The sequence below is a fragment of the Carcharhinus amblyrhynchos genome, chromosome 14 (genome assembly GCF_965287045.1).
Source record: "Carcharhinus amblyrhynchos chromosome 14, sCarAmb.v2.hapA, whole genome shotgun sequence".
Taxonomy (NCBI): domain Eukaryota; kingdom Metazoa; phylum Chordata; class Chondrichthyes; order Carcharhiniformes; family Carcharhinidae; genus Carcharhinus; species Carcharhinus amblyrhynchos.
In genome coordinates, this window is record NC_137337.1 from 37,336,079 (window position 1) to 37,358,568 (window position 22,490).

The 22,490-nt window shown below is 41.3% G+C and overlaps 1 protein-coding gene across 4 annotated transcripts in view; it reads right to left on the reverse strand.

Annotated features, from left to right (window-relative positions):
- The window catches only part of fermt2 (FERM domain containing kindlin 2), a 116,857-nt gene extending 106,428 nt beyond the window's left edge, over positions 1 to 10,429 (reverse strand). For all 4 annotated transcript variants that reach the window (XM_080202709.1, XM_080202708.1, XM_080202707.1 and 1 more), the window contains exons 1-2: positions 10,048 to 10,429; positions 9,010 to 9,179 (exon numbers count right to left, since the gene is read on the reverse strand). In XM_080202709.1, coding sequence (XP_080058835.1) covers positions 9,010 to 9,166 — 157 coding nt within the window. In that variant the 5' untranslated portion in view covers positions 9,167 to 9,179; positions 10,048 to 10,429. The remainder of the gene's footprint in view (positions 1 to 9,009; positions 9,180 to 10,047) is intronic.
- Positions 10,430 to 22,490: the final 12,061 nt, after the last annotated feature.

The window sequence follows — 22,490 nt, forward strand, 5'->3', positions numbered from 1 at the left end:
CTCTGCTTTGGCATGGTGCATTTCTGGCTTCTTTCTGCCAGTCATCAACATCCCTACACTCTTAGATCCAAAACTCTTGCTTCTCCAAACAAACAAGGATTTGGTCAATCTTTCCATTATCTCTTTCTTGGTCTTGTTTTTTTTCCCCCCCCAAATTATGCCACTGTACAGCACATGGATAATTTTATACAGACAAAGCTTGTGGCAATAATATACATTGATTTGAAGGATTGCATGCAAAAAAAAGTAAAACTTGAAACCAATGGAACCACGTAAAACAGGAAGATTCTACGTTTGAATTGGCTGTGTTATAAAAAAAAAACTGTTCCCATGGTTAAAATTAAAAAGGTAGTGTCACATTTTTCAGAGCAAAAAGGTAAAAAAGTGGGTATGTGCCTATTAAAATGCACTGTACGAACGTATAGAGGTTATAAGCAGTGTCCAAAACAAAACTGAAGTTTCAACATTGACAAAATTATTCACCGCAGCCCTCCTGAACAAACATTTTAAAAAAACTTTGAAATATTCAATGTTGTTATATTCAACTACTTTCAAAAGAAGAACTAGAAAACACACCCATGGCTAAGAAAAATATTTATAAAGACTGCTATCTCTGTCTGGGAAACAGCAGGGAACATAACGAATTAAAAAGTAAGCAATTAAAAAGCACAAAATCAGAGGCACTTTTAGACTATAAAAACATCAGTATATTGAACCAGAAAATAAATTTATCTTTGATTCTCAGTATAAAAGGTTGAAGTGAATGCTGTTTTACTTGGGTATAAACATACCTCAAATATTAATAGAATATAACATTTTTAAGATTGAAAGAGATAAGCAATAAAAAAAATCTGTGCATTAGTGTTAAGCACTGCAAAAAAAAAAGTACTATACATGAATGACATGGTTCAGCACAGCAGAAATCTATATTAAAAAACTTTCCTGAGCAGGAAGTGACTTCTACTATTTGGCATGTTTTACCACTCAGCAGTAACATTCCTGGAGGAAGCAACAATTTTGGCTACAGCAGCGTTTCCTGTGTAATACGCAACCTGTATCATGGAACACAGATTTTTTTAAAATAAGGTCATTTAAAATATTTGCTATGTGTGGATCACTCCTAATTTTAAATAGTCTGCCTCAGATTTTCTTCATTGCTTGTTCTAGTCAGCTGTTCAAAATTATGTAACAAAACCAGAAATAATCACTTAGTCTTTATTAAGGAAAGCTAATGTGAGAATATGGTTTTTACTTCTTGCATTTATTAAATTCTTAATTATCCTTTATAAACAGACAGCATGACCAAGCAGGGGGAAGAGGAAAATAAAGTTGCTTTAGGAAAAATGTTGAACATTCTGCTCAAAAGCTGCACAAGGTCATAAGGAAGGCCACCTGATCTTCATTAGATTACAGAATGAAAACGCAATGATCTCCAAAAAAAAATCCATATAATACAGAATTCAACTGTAACTTCAAGCACCCAAGTCACAAAAAAAAAACACACTAAACATCAGTAAAGATCTCATCCCTACTAAATAAAAACAAAAATCAGACATGAAAAATCACCGTCCTTCAAGCAGTGAGCTTCAGATATGCTCAGCTGGTAATAACTGACACGAGTTAATAACAGAGGGGATGGAGAGTGGGGCTCTCAACAGCTTAGCCCCCACCTTCCTAATGCTGCGTGCCTTGATCAAAAGGCACTCACTTCAGTGCCTTTGAACGAGAGACTCGCCCTACCCCCACCAGGAACCTGCAAGAGAGTTTGCTTTGTGTGGTAACTCCACAGGTGGGATGAGGCCCTCAGTTGTCAATTAGGGCAGATGTGAAGTTGTCCACAAGTCTTTCCATCCTGGACTTAAAATCAGGTAGGAGGTAGGAACATGGCACGGTCCCTCTCAGAATGTCTCATCCAATTAAAAGCTCCCCTACATCAAACTCCACCACATATATGCAAGAAACTGGCCAGTGCGCATAACTAGATCATAGCAATTAACAACTTAATAGCTGGTAAAGTTTGGGAAAATTGAAAATAATTTTTAAATGCAACATATTCATGATTATTTTGACAAAAGTGCCAACAATTTTGTTTCCTATTAATAGTAGCTAGTTTTAAATATATCGAAACCAGCCAGGAACATGAGCCCCGTCGTCATGTTCAGCATAAAACCTCCAGATTTGTGGTTTGCTGTTGATAAACCAGCAAGTCAAAAAAAAAAGTACATTTGCAGAGATAGAAAACAAGCCGACTCCTTGTGTATTATCTTATATACCATCAATTTAATTGCCTTGTTCAATGATTTACGACGGCATAGTTGCTGCAATTAAAATCAATAATTAATTATCACAATTTTTAAACTATATTGATGAATGCACAAAATTTCTTTTCCATCTAACTCATTGCCAGAATACACTCACCCTCTCCTCACTCAATTCTATGACCAAGTCTCAAGGCAGGGGCAGTGATGAGGGATGTTTCCCTCTGCGGAGACTCACCAGGCCACGTTAATTAAATATTCATCCTGTTACTAGAGGGTCCATCTGATAGATGCTTCCCTCACCCACTGCCATGATATTCTAGGGTTGCTTGTGGCCCTCATCCCAAATCCCAAAGACAGTCCCAGGCCTTCAAGTAAGTCTCACCTTCATGCCGATTATTCTAGACGTGTTTTTCTACTGGCGTTGAAGTCATGAGCCATTATCTGCATCCCATAAGCAAATCAGTTGTTGACCACTAGTGGATTTCCTGGTCTGCTGGTGTAAGATGATACTGTGAGAAAATCCGGCCACCACAAGAACACTGTGTGGCCGTCTACCAAAATCACTATCATTGAATCCACCAATGGGGGGGGGGGGGGGGAATTTTTTTACTTCATATGTACTTTATTTTCTTCTTTCTCAGACATGAAACAGCATCAGGAAGCAGGTAAGCAGACACATCCAAGTTACTGACCTAGAAAAGAGATATTGAGGAGAACCAGAAGGAGAAGCAAGTTTCCAAAGGTTTGTTACTGTTTCTAGAAGATAATCAACAACTGATCATCCACAGTGCTGTGGAGTAGGGAATCCCAAAAGATTCACAACCTTTCGAGTGAGGACATTTCTCCTCCATTCTGCCCTAAATGGCTGTTGCCTTATTCCTAAGCCATTTGGCCCCTTGAGCCTGATCCATCATTCAAGGCCGCGGCTGATCTTTCCTTGGACTCAGCTCAACTTACCTGCCCGCTCACCATAACCCTCAATTCCCTTATTGTTCAAAAATTTATTTTTACCTTAAAAACATTCAACAAGGTAACCTCAACTGCTTCACTGAGCAGGGCATTCCACAGATTCACAACCTTTTTGTGGAGAAAGTTCAATTTTCTACTAAAGACTCCTCAAAGAGAATTGAACTTTGTTCAAATGAAATTCACTGAAGTTTGAATCTACAGGGAAGACTTAAAGTGGATTCAGTCCACAGTTCTGCAGAGGAGATGGTATTAGAAACAATGCATTATTTGGGATACACACCCGATCCATAGAACCATTTCCTACCTTAATTCCATCAACTCCCACAGCTTAGTCAAGATGTCTTGGTTCAATGTAAAGTTTAGTTTATTCTCTCACACCTGTTCAATTACCAACACTGTCAGCCAACCCTTCTGCCAAATTCTAGTTTGGGTCTTCATCACTCAAGCCTCCAATTTCTTGATAGCTTGAACTCATGCCAAACATTGCAGTCCATAGCTCACCTGCACAAGTTTACACATTTCTCCATCACCAATATTCCCAAAACTGATTCCCAGAGTCTCAGTGCAGATTTAGAAATTGTCACATTTCTCTCCGGCCTCATCACCACGTGTTACTTTTACAACCTCTTCCTGGACCACAATCCCTATGCAAACTCACATTTATAACAGGACAACAGCTGCATGGTAATACCATCACATCCAAGTTCCTCTTCAAGTCACCCATCACCATTCTTTCACCACATGGATGCAGCAGTACAAGAGGGCAATTAGGACGGTGCAATAAACTGGTATCCCAGCTTTAAATAACCATATTTTGGACACTCAGGTGTTGTCTACATACACCATCAAGTCACCTGACACATCCAACCCCCATAAATTCACCACACCCCAAATTCTGGATTTTTGTTTTGATTAGAGCGAGACAGCGATCCAAATATTAACATTCGGATGAGAATTTCCTCCTCATTGTAATCTTAAAAGGAGACCCCTGATTTTGAACTGTGCCCAAGTTCTAAAAACTCCCCCACGAGGGCAAACTTTCTCTCAGCATCTACCTGGTCAAACCCCCTCAGAATCCTATGTTTCAATAAGATCACTTCTTCTATACTCCATTGAGCAGCAGCCCAACATACTCATCCTAGCCCTGGCAAATATTTCACTCCAGGATCCAGCCTAGTAAACTTCCTCTGAACTGCTTTCAATTTCATCTGCAATGGAATACATCTTGACTGAAATATCTCCTTAGGTAATTTGTGTATTCTTCCTTTTAACTTGGTGCATTAGAGCCCACATTCAACTTAGTATCTACTATCCTTCTTTCATACACCAGAACTTTTATTCTTTTTGAATGCCATATTTCCCCACACTCAACCAACGATTTTTTACTTCCCTTTCACTAGTTCAATGAGTTGCTGCTGTTCCTGTAGGCTCTATCAAGGAAACAAATGTCAGACCACATGATGCCCATCATCTAAACAGCTTTTCTTGCCTCAAAAATCATTCTAATTTTGTGGGAACTTAAAAGATTTCTTATGCACATTTAAGTGCTAGTTGATACGCCTAATTTTAAGATGACAAGTGATTTGAAGAACCCCACAAAAACAGCTTACATTGATATAGCACTATTAATATAGTAACATGTTCAGAGGCACCAAGTTGTTGATCTACTACCCTCTCCCAACTCTGGAAGACCTCTGCCCACTCATTCCAAACTGATGGATTCTTCATGAATCACAATTTTTATTCTCCCATCCACATCAGGAGATTTTCCATCGCACCATTATGTCCTTCATCCTTGCATCTGGAAAGCATCACAAGCCATGTATACGTTTAGTCAACAATTTGTCTACTGAACAGCTACCATCAGCTACAGTACAACTCCACTGAAAGAACATAGGATTCTCAGAGAAAAGGTTGATAAAACAATACAATACTCCCAATTTCACAGGTGATTATACTAATCAGACCTTTAAAAAATATTCTTTTACAGGATGTGGATATCACTGGCTAGGTCAGCACTTATTGCTCATCCCAAGTAGTCCTCAAGAAAGGTGTTGGTGAGCAGTCTTCTTGAACGGCTGCAGTGGATTTTGACTTAGCAACAGTGAAAGCTATGAAGAGAGGCTGAGCTATGAAGAGAGGCTGAATAAACTAGGCTTGTACTCGTTAGAGTTTAGAAGAATGAGGGGAGATCTCATTGAGACGTATAAGATGATGAATGGGATGGATAGGATAGAGGTGGAGAGACTCTTCCTGCTCAAAAAAGACAGTAGGACTAGGGGGCACAGCCTCAAGATAAAGGGGAGGCGGTTTAGAACGGAGTTGAGGAGGAACTTCTTCACTCAAAGGATGGTGAATCTCTGGAATTCTCTGCCCGTTGAAGTGGTGGAGGCTGCCTCGCTAAATATTTTTAAGAAGCGGGTTGATGGGTTCTTGATAAGAGAGGGGATTAAGGGTTATGGGGAGAGGGCGGGAAAGTGGAACTGAGCCACGACAGATCAGCCATGATCTTATTGAATGGCGGGGCAGGCTCGAAGGGCTAGATGGCCTACTCCTGCTCCTATTTCTTATGTTCTTATGAAAGAACAGCAATATGGTGTTTATCTTGGAAGGGAACTTGCAGGTGGTGGTGTTCCCATGCATCTGCTGCCCTTGTCGTTCGAGGTGGTAGAAGTTGCAGGATTGGAGATGCATTCAAATTTCAAAAGGCGTCTTGGCGAATAGCTGCAGTAGATCTTGTAGAATGGTACACACTACTACCAGTGTACATTGGTGATTGAGGAAGTGGATGTTGAAGGTGGTGGATGGGGTGCCAGTCAAGCAGATCACTTCGCCCTTGATGGTGTTGAGCTTGGAGTGTTCTTGAGACTGCCAACAGTCTTGATACAACAGCCTCACCTCAGTGTTTAATTTCCTGATTATCCTTCCCATGGTACACAGAATTCTGTGCAAGTCCAAGACTTCTAAAAAAGTGTTGTAGATCAGCATTCTCTAGTCTTCTCTTGCTTCCCTGCATGTAGGCATGCGATACCTCTTCCATTCTGCCCTTTCATTCTGATAGAATGCATGATATGGAGAGTTTTCCATCCTCTGTACAGTATTATATGCTGCCAGATAGTCCTTGAAGTGCCTCAGAACACACTCTGGATCAGGATAACTCATGTGTCAGATGATCCTTCCATTCTTACAATTAAAGCATTAGTGTTCCTCATCTTGAAATCTTCTAGGATATTCGTCTTCAGTAAAAGAACTCGTCACTTCTCATTGTCTTAACACAAAAAAGGTATCTGCTTCTACGCAACCAAAACTTATTAGCATTCCATTCCTACACAGAATCTTATCTATGCTGGTCTTACAATTGCTTATCTATGCTAGTTATTTACATATTACAAAGACTCCTTAGAGATAAAGCAAAATGTTACTAAGGAGTATAGTTCACACTGCTACCCCTGAAGCCACTTATCATTAATAAGCAAAACTACTGTTTCTCACATGCACTCAGTTCTATTCCAAGCTTCACAAAAAGAATCAAATACAAAAGTTTGGAAAAAAAAAGGCATTTTATATAAAAAGGCAAGAAGAAAGAAGTTATTATCTTTGGTCCCTGCCATAAACTCCATCCATTTCTCTGGCAACTGAGTTGGTTCCCTGAACCAGACTGTTCACAGCCTTATGGTTACATCTGACCTCAAGAGGAGATTCCAACCACATACCCATGCCACCAAACCATCTATTTCCATCTCCATAATATTACCAAAGTCTACCCCTGCATCAGCTAACTTGCTGCCAAAACCATCATCAATGCTGCTGTGACTTCAAGATTTGACTATTTCAATGCATTTGTGGCTGGCCTTCGGCATTCTACCCACAGTAAAATTCAGGTCGTCTACTCTTGACTTGCATTGTCCCATTCATTCACCGGGCAGAGACTTATGATAGTTTTAAAGAGTGCTAGGCTCTGACTGAAAATGGGCATGCAGCTCTCGCAGTTGATTGCCAAGGTTTTAGTGCACACTGAAAAAGGGGTGTGGATTACACTGTCACTGCAGTTGGACGGGGCCCGATGGAACCAGCAAGACCAGCTGCAGAGAAGATCAGGGCAGCCTGATCAGCACAGAAAATAAATATGGCAGCCCTCCCCCTTCATGGGCATGTGATCACAAGCATCAGGGTTTCCTCTCTCCCCCACCAATCACAGCACAGGCATTGGGGATCTTTCTCTCCCTCTTCCACCACCCCCCCAGGCAAAGAAATACGATGGGAACCCCTCCACGAGTCTCCCTTAAGGACTGCCCTTGCACTACCCAATAGCAATGCCATCCTATACACCAAAGGCATGCCCTCCCCCATGGGCTTTATTTATCTTGGCACCCCACGGGAAGGAACCCTCGGCTGATTCTCATTTTGCAGAACCTGCTGTGAACCTTGTTAAGTGACATCATGTCAGTGAGGTACAAATATTTGGGGGGGGGGGGGGGGGGGGGGAGGGAGGAAGAAAGAGAAAGAGAGAGAGAAATGACATCGTGCGGCTGGGGGCTCAGTAGTATATTGTAATGTATAGAACTATATTTAAATGAGATTCCACCTTGGAATCCCATAACATCACTGGTGCTGAGCATCGGGAAATACGATCTCAATTCTTGTAGGATTTTGGGCCTGTGGTGCCATTCTTGCTGATGGTAGGCACAGGCTCAAAATTCCACTCACTATCTCTACTTCTTGACCAATGTTGGCGTTCAGTCAAGCAATGCCTAGATTTCTCTTGTTGTCAATACATGGCCTCACTCCTCCCCATCTGTCATCTGCTCCAGTCCCACAGCTTTCCATGATACAAGCACTCCTCTAAATCTGCCCTGTTGAGCATTCCAGATTTTAGCTACTCCGGCATTGGTGGCAGTACCCTCAGCTGTCAAAAGATGTCCCTTAAAACTTATTTTTCAACAAGCCTTTGACCATTTGCCCTAATAGGCTCAGTGTCAATTTTGCTTCATAATGCTCCTAATGAAGTGTCTTGAGTTAGCTAATGTCAGGGATGCTTTATAAACACAACAGTTCCTGATATTTGGAATTTAGCGAAGACGTTACCCATTAGTTATGATAATCATTAAACAAGACTATCTTGTGTCAGGAAAGGTGAGACTAGCTAGGACACATTCCATTAAGCTGGAAGTAGTCAGTTTTCTGTTACTTAGGGTGGAGTTAAACATTAAAATACAAGCCATGGTTATAATATAAAGTTCCTCCAACTCTTAATAAAATAATCAAGACTAGATTTTGCTTATTCCAAATTCCTGATTTCCCCCCTCCCAGGTAACATTTGTAGTCTGAGAGAATTACTATCCCAAATAACTGAAGGTTCAATCAGGATTCTTTTACAAATCTATATGCTTCAGGATATCTAAGAATTTTACAATACAATTATTTACGTGGGTGGGTGGAGAGTCTCTGAACTCATTTATCCAACATTCCACCATTGAAATGAACTTGAAACCACTGAAATGACAAACAAAAATTTTGAAATGAGGGCCGTCGTGATCTGAAAAGGAATGCTACCCCTTCCCGGTGAAATTCAACATAACTCAGTGCTTAGTTGGCAGCGATTTAGCAGAAAGGAAATATTGAGATTAGCTTCAACATTAGGAAATGCTTTCTCAGCACCACCAGCGTATCAAACTCGAACTCATTAGAACACGCTTATTTCGACAACATCCATGTCTTTCTTTTCGGTTTGGAAGTGGCCGAAGTAAGTGAGGGCACACCCACTAAGAGCAGGACTCACCCAGTTTCTCCACCAGCTTGAGCATCACTCCACCTATGTGCACTTCTCCCGTCACTCGGAGGGAAACGTCGCGGCTCAGGTCGGTCACAAGAACATTGAGCTCCCACGTCCCGTCCGCGTAGCAGCCATCCGGCATCCGGATACCGTCCAAAGCCATAATATTTTTTAATCTGGGGGGGGAAGGAGGAAAAAAAATTTAAACGTACTGGTTAAAAAAAATTGTCAGACTAAACTAATGATCGGCTTATTGGAATAAATGGGTAATATCATTTAGTTCCCCCCTGCCCTATCCCAGCCCAGCAACATATGGTGACAGCACAGCAAGAGTAATCTTGCAACCAATGTGGATCACAGGGAGTTAGTGGTTTGGAGAACTGAAGCTCTTCGCATGGACAAAGTGAGTGGGCTTTCCGCTGCTGTGCATTTCCCGTTAGAGGGGGTTCAAAACCCACACTGACAGCGGTGCCACAAATCTGTTGAAATCATTTCTTATTTATATATTTTAAAAATACTTAAACAAAATGAGGCTTCGCAAGGTTTGTAATCCACTTTAGAAAAAAAAGTGAGGGAGTAGTGATCACTGAGGTTTCCCTCATAAAAAGGGATTTGGAGTGAAAAAAAACCCTTTTCATTCCGGGGAAAGGCGGCGGGAGGGGGGGGGGGTGAAATTCAAATACAATAAAAAAAATCACGGAGCGTCTTTTTTTAAAAAAAAGACGTTTTCCGTTTTATAAATCAATAAAAAGGTGAATGAAGCCCATGGTGTGAAAAAGCGACCCCCCCCCCTCCCCTGCATCCAGATTGGGTGGGAAAAAAAGACAAAAAAAAAACTCGACCAAAAATCCCCCCGCCAAAAAAATTAATAGCTGCAATAACCCCCCCCCCCCCCAAACGCCTCCTGTCCCCTCAGACCGATTAAAGCTTCCCCCCCCCCCTCAGAGTGAGAGTCTGGGCCCACAGCTAACGGTGACGGCGGGGGGTGGGGTGGGCTCCACAGCAACAGTTATTCCAGGATAAATAACGCCGGAAGATAATTACCTCGGAAAATCCGCTGCGAACTAATGTTGGCGGCAGCCCAGCAACGGGAAGATGAAGAAGAGGAGAAAGAAATGTATATGATTTTTTGGGGACAGGTTTTCCCCTTCACAGAGAGAGGGAAAAGGGAAGTGTCCGGGCTGCCGGCTCCTCGCCTTCCCTGCTGGACCTTTAATGGAGTCTCAATCCCGGGCTTTCTCTCTCGCTCAGCGTCTCCGACTCGCCTCAAAGTTCAATCTCAGCGGCTCCTCTCCCCGTCTCTCTCTCTCTCTCTCTCAGAGCCGCCTGTCCATGGCTGCGCTCGAACCCGGGACACACACACACACTCCGCTCCCTTCTTCACCGTGCGCCCCCACCCAGTCCAGAGCCTCCCCCCTCTCCTCCGGCTGCTGCTGCTCCCACCAGGATCCCTCCACTGCCCGCTCTCACAGCCGAGCCTCCGCTGCCTTTTATGGAAATGAGCAGCAGCAGCAGCAGCAGCACATCCGGGCCTCGAGCTCCAGGGATAATTTACACACACACACATACATACACACAGAGACATTCCCGTTAGTATTGTGTGTGCATAGAGCTCAATATCCTGCACCCTCTCCCACCTTGTTTTTTTGGGCTCAAGATCAATCAAGCAGTCGGATCAAGCCCAGGGATTGCATAGGGGTGCCATGCCTCATCTTGTCAGCATGGATCTTGCTTTGCTTTCACTGGTGTCTCAAGTCAGTTTACATTAACACCGCAATGAAGGTACTGGGAAAATTCCCCCCAGTCCCCACGCTCCAGCGACTGTTCGTATACACCAAGGGAGAATTTAGCATGGCCCCAATGCACCTAACCAGGGTTCGATTCCTGACGTGGGTCGCTATCTGTGGGGAGTCTGCACAATCTGCCCGTGTTTGTGTGGGTTTCCTCTGGGTGCTCCAGTTTCCTTCCACAATCTGAAAGACGCGCTGGTTAGGTGTATTGGCCATGCTAAATTCCCCCTCAGCGTACCTGAACAGGCAACGGAATGTGGCGACTAGGAGAAGTTAACAGTAACTTCATTGCAGTGTTAATGTAAGCGTACTTATGACACTAATAAATAAAGTTTAAACTTTAAATAAAGTTTAAACTTTCAGACTGTAGGAAGAATTCTTTTGATTTATTATTGTCATATGCATTAGTACACAGTGAGAAGTATTGTTTCTTGCATGCTATACAGACAAAGCATACCATACATAGAGAAATAAAGGAAAGGGTGCAAAATGTAGTAGTATAATCATAGCTATGGTGTAGAAAAAGATCAGCTTTCTGAGGTAGGTGCATTCAAAAGTCTGATGGCAGTCGGAAAAAAGCTGCTCTTGAGTCGGTTGCTACATGACCTCAGACTTTTGTTCTTTTTCCCAATGGAAGAAGATAGAACAGAGAATGTCCGGGTAGTGTGGGGTCCTTGATTATGATGGCTACTTTTCTGAGGCAGCAGGAAATATACACAAAGTCAATAGATGACAGGCTGGTTTGCGTGATGGATTGGGTTTTGTTCAAGACCCTTTGTAGTTTCTTGTGGTATTGGGCAGAGCAGGAGCCTAACCAAGCTGTAATACAACCAGGAAGGATGCTTTCTTTGGTGCATCTGTAAAAGTTGGTGAGAATTGTAGTGCACATGCTGAATTTACGTAGTTTTCTGAGAATGTAGAGGCATTGGTGGGCTTTCTTAACTATAGCTCCGCATGGAGGGACCAGGACAGGTTGTTGGTGATCTGGACACCTAGAAACTTGAAGCACTCAGCCATTATCACTTTATCCTTGTTGATGTAGACAGGAGCATGTCCCCCACTATGCTTCCTAAAGTCAGGCTAAGATCAAGCATCAGATCAAGCCCAAAATGGGGTGCAATGTCTCATCTTGTCTGCTTGGATTTTTTTTTATTAGTGTCATAAGTAGGCTTACATTAACACTGCAATGAAATTATTGTGAAACCCCCCCCCCAGTCATCACACTCCAGCTCCCATTTGGGTACAATGAGGGAGAATTTGGCACCTAATCAGCATTTCTTTCGGACTGTTGGAAGAAACTGGAGCACCTGGAGGAAACCCATGCATTCACAGGGAGAATGTGCAGACTCCACACAGACAGTGATCCAAGTTGAGAATCAAACCCCGGATCTTGGCACTGTGAGGCAGCAGTGCTAACCACTGTGCCGCCCTTTTGTCCCTTTAATGGGAGCCTTGAATTGGATTCATTGGATTTTTAATTTGTTTTTTGGAGCAAGCAAGGAATGGATTTGGGTTTGTCCAGTCCATTCTGAGCGTTGGCTTTGTAACTTTAAAGATGGAGTAAACATTTTTTTAAAATCCTACACCCTCTCTTTTCCTTCTCCCCTATGTACTCTATAAAAGATACATTTTTGTCTGTATAGCGTGCAAGAAACAATACTTTTCACTGTATCCCAATACATGTGACATTGATAAATCAAATTCAAAAAATGCCAGCCCCTGTGGAAGAATCATTTACATCCATCCATGTACAAATGTTAATACTCTTTCTCCATGGATGCCACTAGACCTGAGGAGTTTATGCAGCATTTTCTGTTTTTACCTCCAGTCACTCCACACACACACACACACACACACACCATTAATTAGTCTTCATTCATCTCAGAAAATGCCCCTTCTATTTTATCTTATTTCCAAACAATTCAATTTCCACCTCATCATTTATCATGATTTCCCATAACCAGCATTCAGAGTTTATAATCACTATGATACAGGCATTTATTTTCTGGAGTGGATTGCCCTACCCAGGTTCAATTTTGTTCTGGGGTCCCATTTGATGACAGAAATGCAGCTTTGTGATTCTCTGTATGCTGAACAAGTTTCATGTATGTAATGCCTCTATCATAGTAAAACACATCCCAAGGTGCATCACAGCAATGTCACCAAACACAATTTAAAACCGTGCCACTTAAGGAAAGAGAAGTAATTCTGTCAAAGAGTTAAGATTTAAAGGATATCTCAAGAGGAGTGAAAGAGGCAAAAGTTTAGGGAGGAAATTTTAAAGTTTAAGGCTGGGCAGCTGAAGGCATCACCACCAATAACGGAGCAATTAACATCAGGGATACTCAACATACTAGAATTAGAGCAATTTAAAGATTCCAGAGTAATACAGTTTTGGAGGAAATTAGAGAGATAAGATGGTGTGGCGCTATGGAGGGATTTGAAAACAAAGTTTAACTTAAAGGGAGAGGCAAGAAATTGAGTTAAAAGTCCACACTATGAAAGCAGAAATAGCTGAGGTATTGGTTCAACATTTGAACATTGAACGAAGGAAAGGTATGTAGATAAAATGCTGATTGAGTTAGCCAGGATTCAATTGCAAAATGAAACAACTCAGATTGGAAAGAGGTAGAGAAAAGCAAAAATTTGAATGAGAAAGAAAAAAATAAAAAACATTTGAGTGTGAAAGAGAGGACAAAGCAAGAGAAAGAGAAATGCAAAAACTTGAATTTGAAGTTCAAAGAGAGAGGGAAGCCAGGAAATTGAAGTGGACAGAGAAAAGCTTTGATTACATAAGCATGGATGACATGAAAATTTGACATGGCGTTAGATTTAACTCCCAGTTTTGATTTGGCAAGGAATGCTCTCGTAGTGCCTAGATTCAATAAGGAAAGAGGAGAAATTAATTTTCTATGATGTGAGAAAATTGCTGCAAAGCAACAATGACCACTAGGAATTGGGACAATCCTGTTAAAAAGCGTTTTGTGAGAAAATACATTGGAGGTTTATTTGACTCTTTCTGGTGATCAGTTTACAGAATATGACATATGTGCTCGATATGTGTGGGCTATTTCCAGAAATTTATGGACGCAAATTTAAAACTTGAAGAAGAGACAGAATCAGATTTTTGTGGACCTTGCTTGAAAAAGTGGGATGATGTTTGATCGCTAGTATAAGTCAATGAAGTTAGTGCAAGATTTTGAAAATTTTAGAGAGGAGCTGATAATGGAGGAAATCAGAAACAGTAATCCTTTAGGAATCAAATCCCATCTAGAAAGTTAAAGTTCCTAATATCAGGGAGGCAGCTGTTTTAGCTGATTGTTATGACTTATCTCACAGACACCTGGGTGGCAGCAAACCTTTGTTTGCAAACCTGTGCAACTAGCTGCTGAGGTCAAGTATCTGACACTGAACATAACACTAATTATAATGAGGAGGATGGTGGAACTTAAGGGGCAGATACTTCCCAGAATGGTGAAAAAGACAGTATTGGAGACAAAAATGATTCAAGGGGATTAATATAAAATAAAACTGGACGTGTGAAAGTAATATACTGACAGTTGAAACCAGAGACAGCTGCTCTTGTAAGTGTATCCAGTATTTTCAAGTGAGTGCTGTGTAAGTAGGGAAAGCTGCTGAAAAACCGATACCATTTAATGTATTTACAGTGGGTGTAAAATGGAGCGTAAAAGATTGCAGGAGTTTTATATTTAAGTGTGAAGCAACTTAATTTTTCAACGATAAAAAATTATTACCGTTAGGGATATAGGTTCAGCTTAAAGCCTGATGCTGGGAAAAAATGAGAATTTTTTTCCAGAGAGTTCACCAAATAACATATTGATACAGAGTATTGATGAAAATTGGTTACCTGTACCATTGTGTATGGTGAAATTAATTTGTCCTTTAGTCAATGAGTCTGTTATTGATGAAGTAATATCTGAATTGTCTATTGGTAAAATTGATTTCATATGAGGGAATGACTTCTCAGGGGATAAGGTGTTGCCAGCTCCTGGGATGGGAGCAGGTGGATTGAAATTAACAATGTACTCAAAGAATTAGGGACTATTTGTAATCCTACTGTTGAAAGAACTATCTCAAATAAAGATATAGATGAGGCAGCACGGTGACACAATGGTTAGCACTGCTGGCTCACAGCACCAGGGACCTAGGTTCGATTCCTGGCTTGGGTCATTGTCTGTGCAGATTCTGCACGTTCTCCCCAAATCTGTGTGGGTTTTTTCCAGGTGCTCCAGTTTCCTCCCAGTCTGAAAGACATGCTCTGGTTACGTGCATTGGCCATGCTAAATTCTCCCTCACAGTATACCCTGACAGGCGCCAGAGTGGGATTTACACAGCAACTTCATTGCAGCATTAATGCAAGCCCACTTGTGATACTAATGAATAAACTTTAGCTTTAAATGTAACAACCCCATTAATGAACTTGGAAGAACTTGAACTTGTCTTTGTTGCAAAGGACAAGGGTTTGACTCAAGGGATCAAATCTAGAGTTAAAAGTTCAAACTTTTAACATGGAAGAGACAAAAACCCTTAGATTAACGGCTAAGGGTTAAAGTCAAATGCAAACAAATGGACTCTTGTCTGCTTTGAACTTGCCTGCAGACTCTAAGACACAGGAACAAAAACAGAATAAGGCAGCAGGATTTCATGCTAATGAACAAAGGAGAGACAATGCGATAAATCAAAATAATTTGAATCTGGTGAATGCAATTATTTTAGAACTGTAAGGACACATTAAAGTTTTGGAAAACAAAGATGAAACCGTGGTACTTATAAGGGAGTTGGAATCTATAAGGGAACTTGCTAAAATAAAGTACTAAGATTTCTTCATTAATCATCAACATGATTCTAATGAACTTCTTAAAGCAGCGAAGAAAAATCTTAATCCTGTGTTTAAACTTAGAAAATATTTTTCAGAAATTTATTTGACTGAGTCTTTTTTGACCTGGACCTTAAAGAATCTACAGCCCTCAACGAAAATGAAGATCAAGATAAAATCTGAACAGGGTTATTCAAAGACTTAGTTACAAAGTCAGCACACTCATTTTAAAGAAGAACAAAGGGAAATACTGAATCCAGAGGGTAAAAAGCATAATTTCTTTTGATTCTACAATTTATATCTGCTGGTATTCGAAAACCAGAAGAACTGTCAGAAATCAACAATATTGTTCTTGACAAAGTTTCCCAGGCTGAATCAATTTGTGTCATCTTTTATCCAAGGACATGGAACCAAAATGGACTTTCATCACCATGAAAAAGGAATTGTTAGCAATAAAACCACTTCTCTATCATTTGAAAGACTTTTAGAATCACTGTAAAAAGAACCTTAAAACTTGACTGCTCCATTTATTTGATCAATACAGATTAAATATTTTGATGCTGTCAGCATGGATCATTTAATGGATGTGACATTACGGGAAGAAAAGTAGTGAGTAAATTGTTAAAGTGTATACAATGTTATAAGTTGTTATGCTTTGGGTACTGTTTATGAAAACATGTAACTATGTGATAAGTTTTTATTTTCTTAGGGGGAAGATGTTCATGAATAATCTCAGCCATTAGGGGAATTGAAACCAGCTGTTGGCATCACTAACCAGCTGTCTAGCAAACTGAGCTGAACCAACACCTCTGGGTGGCATGGTGGCACAGTGGTTAGCACTGCTGCCTCACAGCGCCACGAACTCAGGTCACTGTTTGTGTGCAGTTTCTCCCTGTGTCTGTGGGGTTTTCCTCTGGGTGCTCTGGTTTCATCCAAAGATGCGCAGATTAGGTTGATTGGTCATGCTAAATTGACCCTAGTGTCAAGGGGATTAGCAGGGTAAATGTGTGAGGTTACAGGAATAGCTCCTGGGTGGGATGTGGTCAATACAGACCCATTTGGCTGAATGGCCTCCTTTTGTACTGTACGGATTCTATGATTCTATTCAATGTTGTAATTGTGAGGCTCATATGATTAATATATCTTATTAAATTTCTGTTCTGAAGTCTGCCTGGCAGTAAGTTTGGGTGTCTTGATTGTTGGAGATCAATAGGAGAATCCAGTTGTTTTACTGAGAAGGTGCCACTTGAAATCAAGGCAGCATTTGACTGAGTGAGGCACAAAGGTATCCTAGCAAAATTAAAGTCAACGAATGTCATGGGGAAACTCTCCACTGGCTGGAGTTAGGTTTAGCACAAAGGAAGATGGTTGTGGTTTTTGAAGGTTAATCAGCTCAGTTCAGGAACTTGCTGCAGGAATTCCCCAAAAGTCTTCATCTGCTTCACCCATGACTTCCCTCTATCATAAGATGAGAAGGGCAGCAGATGCATGATAACACCACCGCCTGCAAATTCCCCACAAAGTTACACCCTATCCTGATTTGAAACTCTATTCCTATTCTTTCAATGTTACTGGATGAAAATCATGGCACTCCCCTCCTGATAGCACATAGTACAGTGATTCAAGAGATTCACTCATCACAACCTTCTCAAGGGCAATTGGGGATGGACAATAAATGCTGGTATAACCAGTGAAGCTCAATTGGCATGAACAAATACATTTTAAAAAAGATATTTACACTTGGATTCAATAGCAGCATTCCCTTGGGTATTCCATGAATAAACCTTGAGCCTCCCAAAGTCCCGGAAATGTATAAACCATCCATTTACTTCCAGGGTGAAAGGGAGTTGGCATCAAAAGTAGCAAATTCGCAATTATACCTATCTATATAAGGCTAGCATGTTTCGTGTTGCTATGGGAAGGTTCCAGGCTTTTCTACAAATCCAAGAGGATCACAGGCAGACATCTGAGAGGCAGAAAGCAAGAAATAGTCACAATCAATTCACTTTCGGAAGCAGAGAAAATACCTATTCTATTGTTTACCACACAGAATGTGGAGGGAGCTAGCACTCAGATTAAAGACTGAATTCATAAAAATTTAAAGGAGGCTGGAAGATTCACCTAGCTTGAGGCTAGAAAGAAAAAGTCAAAATTGAACACTTACAGTGAAAGTCAGCCTTGGAAACAGATCTTTGGGAGCTGAGAATAAATTTAGACTGGATCCTAGAAGATTAACTGTCCAATTAAATGACAATGTAACATATAACGATGGTGGGAGATTTTCGGTTAAATGGGGAATCTCCTTTCTGTAGTTTAATGTACAAGTTGACTGAAAAAAGGAATATTTGCTCATTAGTTTGTTTTTTGTTACTTATTACAGTAAAAGTTGTAAAACATGAAATTTTGAAGTGTAATTTTTTTCAACTGTTAATTAGAAGTTTGAATTTCTCTTTAAGATCCCTAAAGAGATCATAGCACTTTACCTTTTCCCAACTTCTACAAATTGAAAAAATACACAATTAAGTTTCACCACAAAAATCTGTTGTGATGGTGAGTGTTTTAGACACTTATGGTGTTATTAAGAACATAAGAACATAAGAACATAAGAAATAGGAGCAGGAGTAGGCCATCTAGCCCTTCGAGCCTGCCCCGCCATTCAATAAGATCATGGCTGATCTGTCGTGGCTCAGTTCCACTTTCCCGCCCTCTCCCCATAACCCTTAATCCCCTCTTTTATCAAGAACCCATCAACCCGCTTCTTAAAAATATTTAGCGAGGCAGCCTCCATCACTTCAACGGGCAGAGAATTCCAGAGATTCACCACCCTTTGAGTGAAGAAGTTCCTCCTCAACTCCGTTCTAAACCGCCTCCCCTTTATCTTGAGGCTGTGCCCCCTAGTCCTACTGTCTTTTTTGAGCGGGAAGAGTCTCTCCACCTCTATCCTATCCATCCCATTCATCATCTTATACGTCTCAATGAGATCTCCCCTCATTCTTCTAAACTCTAACGAGTACAAGCCTAGTTTATTCAGCCTCTCCTCATAGCTCAACCCCCTCAACTCCGGTATCAGCCTAGTAAACCTCCTCTGCACTCCCTCCAGGGCCAAAATATCCTTGCGCAGGTGCGGCGCCCAAAACTGCACACAGTACTCCAGCTGCGGCCTCACCAATGCCCTATACAGCTGCAGCAAGACCTCCCTACTTTTATATTCATCGCACTGCAGGAAAAACAGAAAAGAGGAGACTTCAGCAAACCCAGAAAAGGGCTGCCTTTTCACCATTTTATTTTATTTATTCTTAGAATATGATGAATACTGGCAAATCAGTAATTTCGGTGAACTCTGTGGGCATTAAGAGTCAATCATGTGGGTTAGAATTAATCCCATGCAAATTAGAGCTAATAGGGGTGGGAATATGTAACATAGTCCAGTGCTATGGAGCCCCAGCAAATCTGAAGTCAATGGGAAAAAACTGGGGGGGTAGTATTTCTCTGCTGGTTGGACTCGTATTTAGCACAAAGGAAAATGGTTATGGTTCTTGGAAGCCAATTATCTTTGCTTCAGGACATCACTGCAGGAGTTCCTCAGAACTATGCTCAGGATCCACCCATCTTCAGCTGCTTCATCAATGACCTTCCCTCCATTATAAACTCAGAAGTTCACTGATGATTGCAGAGTGTTCAGCACCATTCGCAACTCCTCAGGTATGAAACCTGTGTATAGAAAGATCTTGGTAACATTCAGACTTGGGCCATTAAGTGGCAAGTGACATTTGCACCATACAATTGCCAGGCAATGGCATCGTCAGTAGGAGAGATGTATCCATTTGTCCATGATACTCAAAGGCATTCCCATCAGTGAATTCCACATAGTCAACATCCTGAAGCTAAAAAAAACAGGAACCTAACTGGACCAACCACATTAATTTTCTATCTACAAGAGCAGGCCAGAGGTTGTGAATTCAGTGGCAAGTAACATACCTCCTGACTCCCTAAAGACTCTCCATTATCTTCAAGGCACAGTAGGAGTTTGATAGAATACTTGTTACTTGCCTCGATGATGCAGTTCCAAAACACTCAAGAGGCCGAACATTATCCAAGTCAAAGCAGCCCCTTGATTGTCACTCTGTCACTTTAAACATTCATTCCAACGATCACTGGCATACAGTGCATATCATCTAGAAAATACACTGTTAACAGCAAGGTTCCTTCGCTCGCACCTTCCAAACTTGCCTCCTCTCCTATCTACAAGAACAAAGAGAGGAGATACAAGGGAAGATCACCATGAGCAATTTGCTCTCAAAGTCTCACACATAGAATCTTAGAATCCTATTGTGCAGAAGGAGGCCAGTTAGCCTATTGACTGTACATCGCTCACAAAATCCCACCCAGGCCCTATCCCCATAATCCCATGCATTTACCCTAGCCAGATCCCCCTGTCACTAAGGGGCAAATTTAGCGTGGCCAATCCACCTAACCTGAACAACTTTGGACTGTGGGAATGCTGTGGAACTATATTCCCATTCCTTCACTGCTGCTGGCCAAAATCCCTGAAATCCACCAATGTGGATGTACCTTGATTACTTTTATCGCACCGATGCAAAAAGGCAGCTCCCCATTACCTTCTCAAGGATGGTTCGGGATAGACAATAAATCATGACTTGCCTACAATGCCCATATCTCATGAATGAATTTTAAAAAGTGAATAAATTTAGAGGAAGTTTACAGAGAGCAGACTGAAATGTTGAAAAGCCCTGCATCAATGGAGGGGTGAATGGATGTTGGGGAAGGGATGGTAGTGATGGTGTAGAAATGCCAAGAATAAAGAATGGAACATTGAGGAGGAGGTCTAAGTCTCAAAAATATGTCACATTTGGGGCACAGTGAGGCCATGGAGGTGAGAATTTTAAAATCAATGTGTTGGTGTACATGGTGTACATTAGAGATAAGCAGGAGTGGGAAAATGGGTCAACAAATCTTAATTTGAGATAAGGTAACAGGTTGCAGAGTCTTGCAGAAGTTTGTTGTGGTTGGAGGATAGGAGTCAACAAGATTGATTTGTATTAACATTGTCTGGAGGTGATTAAGCATGTATATGAGTTTCCACACTCTCTACTATCTGATATGGTCTGAGGGAGGGAAATAGAGTCAGTGGCAGTTTGGGGGTCAAAGATAATACTTTGACTTTCTTGACGTTGATCTGAAATAAATGGCAACCTAGCAATGACTGGATGTTGGGACAGGCTGAGTGAGAGAGCATGTGCATGACAGACGTAGTATAATGTGGATAAATATGAGGTTGTCCACTTTGGTAGAAAAAATAGGAAGGTAATTCTTTGGATGGGTGTAAATTGAGAGAAGTGGATACAGTGAGATATTGGTGTCTTTGTGCATTCATCGCTGAAATTAAGTGCACAGGCACTGCAGGCAGTAATGGTGGCAAATAATATGTTGGCCTTCTTTAGCGAGAGGATTTGAGTATAGGGATAGGGATGTTTTACTGAAATTCTATAGGTTGCTGGTGAGGCCACACGTGGAGTATTATTTGCAGTTTTGGTGTTCTTATTTGAGGAAGGATGTTCTTGCTATAGAGGGAGTGCAGCAAAGATTTACCAGGCTGATTCCTGGGATGGAAGGCTGTTATGTGAGGAGATACTAAATCAATTAGGATTATATTCATTGGGATTATATTCAGTGAGAGAGATCTCGCAGAAATGTAGAAAATTCTAATAGGATTTTAGAGAGGGTAGATTCAGAAAGAATGTCCCCGATGATGGGGGAGTTCAGAATTAGGGGTCATAGTTTGAGGATAAGGAATAAACCTTTTAGGACTGAGATGAGGAGAACTTTCTTCACCTAGGGAGTGGTGATTCTGGAGAATTCACTAACAGAAATTAGTTGAGGCCAACATTTCATGAAGGAATTAGATATAGCTCTTGGGGCTAAAAGGATCAAGGGAAATGGTGAGAACAGGGGTGATCTGGATATTGATTTTGATGATCAGCCATGGGCATAAAGAATGGTGGAGGAGGCCTGAATGGCCTACTCCTGCTTGTTCCTATGTATAAACCTTAATAAAGTGGTCAAGAGAATTGGAAGAAAGATGGAGCTGATATAATCAGCATCTATGTGAAAGATAGAGATGAAGGGAAAGTTTAACAACAAAGGAGGTATTGTGACAGACGGAGGTGAGAGGAGAAGAAGTTAGAAGGAATTAGAGTTGGATTTTGTGATTAAACTAAAAAGTGTTCTTTTCTTTGGGTAGTTGGGGATGTTGATATCAAGAAGGTGGTCAAAATAGCATTGACAGTGTTTGAGATACCTGGTGCATAAAGACCATGAGATTTGAGAGTTCACGGGAGTGACCAGGCATTTGATTACGGGAATTATGATGATTTATTTATGGGCAGCTGGCATTGCTGACAAGGCCAGCAATTATTGCTCTTCCCTAATTGCCCTTGGGTAGGTAGTGATGAGCTGCATTCTTGAACTGCTGCAGTCCCTATGGTGATGGTACACCCTAGTGCTGTTAGGGAGGAAGGGTCAGGATTCTGACCCAGTGATAGCAATAGTCAGGATGTTGTTTGACTTCAGAGTTTTTTTCAAAGTTTATTTATTAGTGTTACAAGTAGGCTTACATTAACACTGCAATGAAGTTACTGTGAAAATCCGCTAGTCTCCACACTCTGGCGCCTGTGGGAGGAAACCAGAGCACCCAGAGGAAACCCACACAGACACGGGGAGAATGTGCAGACTCCGCAAAGACAATGACCCAAGCCAGGAATCGAACTCAGGTCCCTGACGCTGTGAAGCCACAGTGCTAACCATTGTGCCAGCCTTGGAGGAGACTTTGGAGGTTGGGT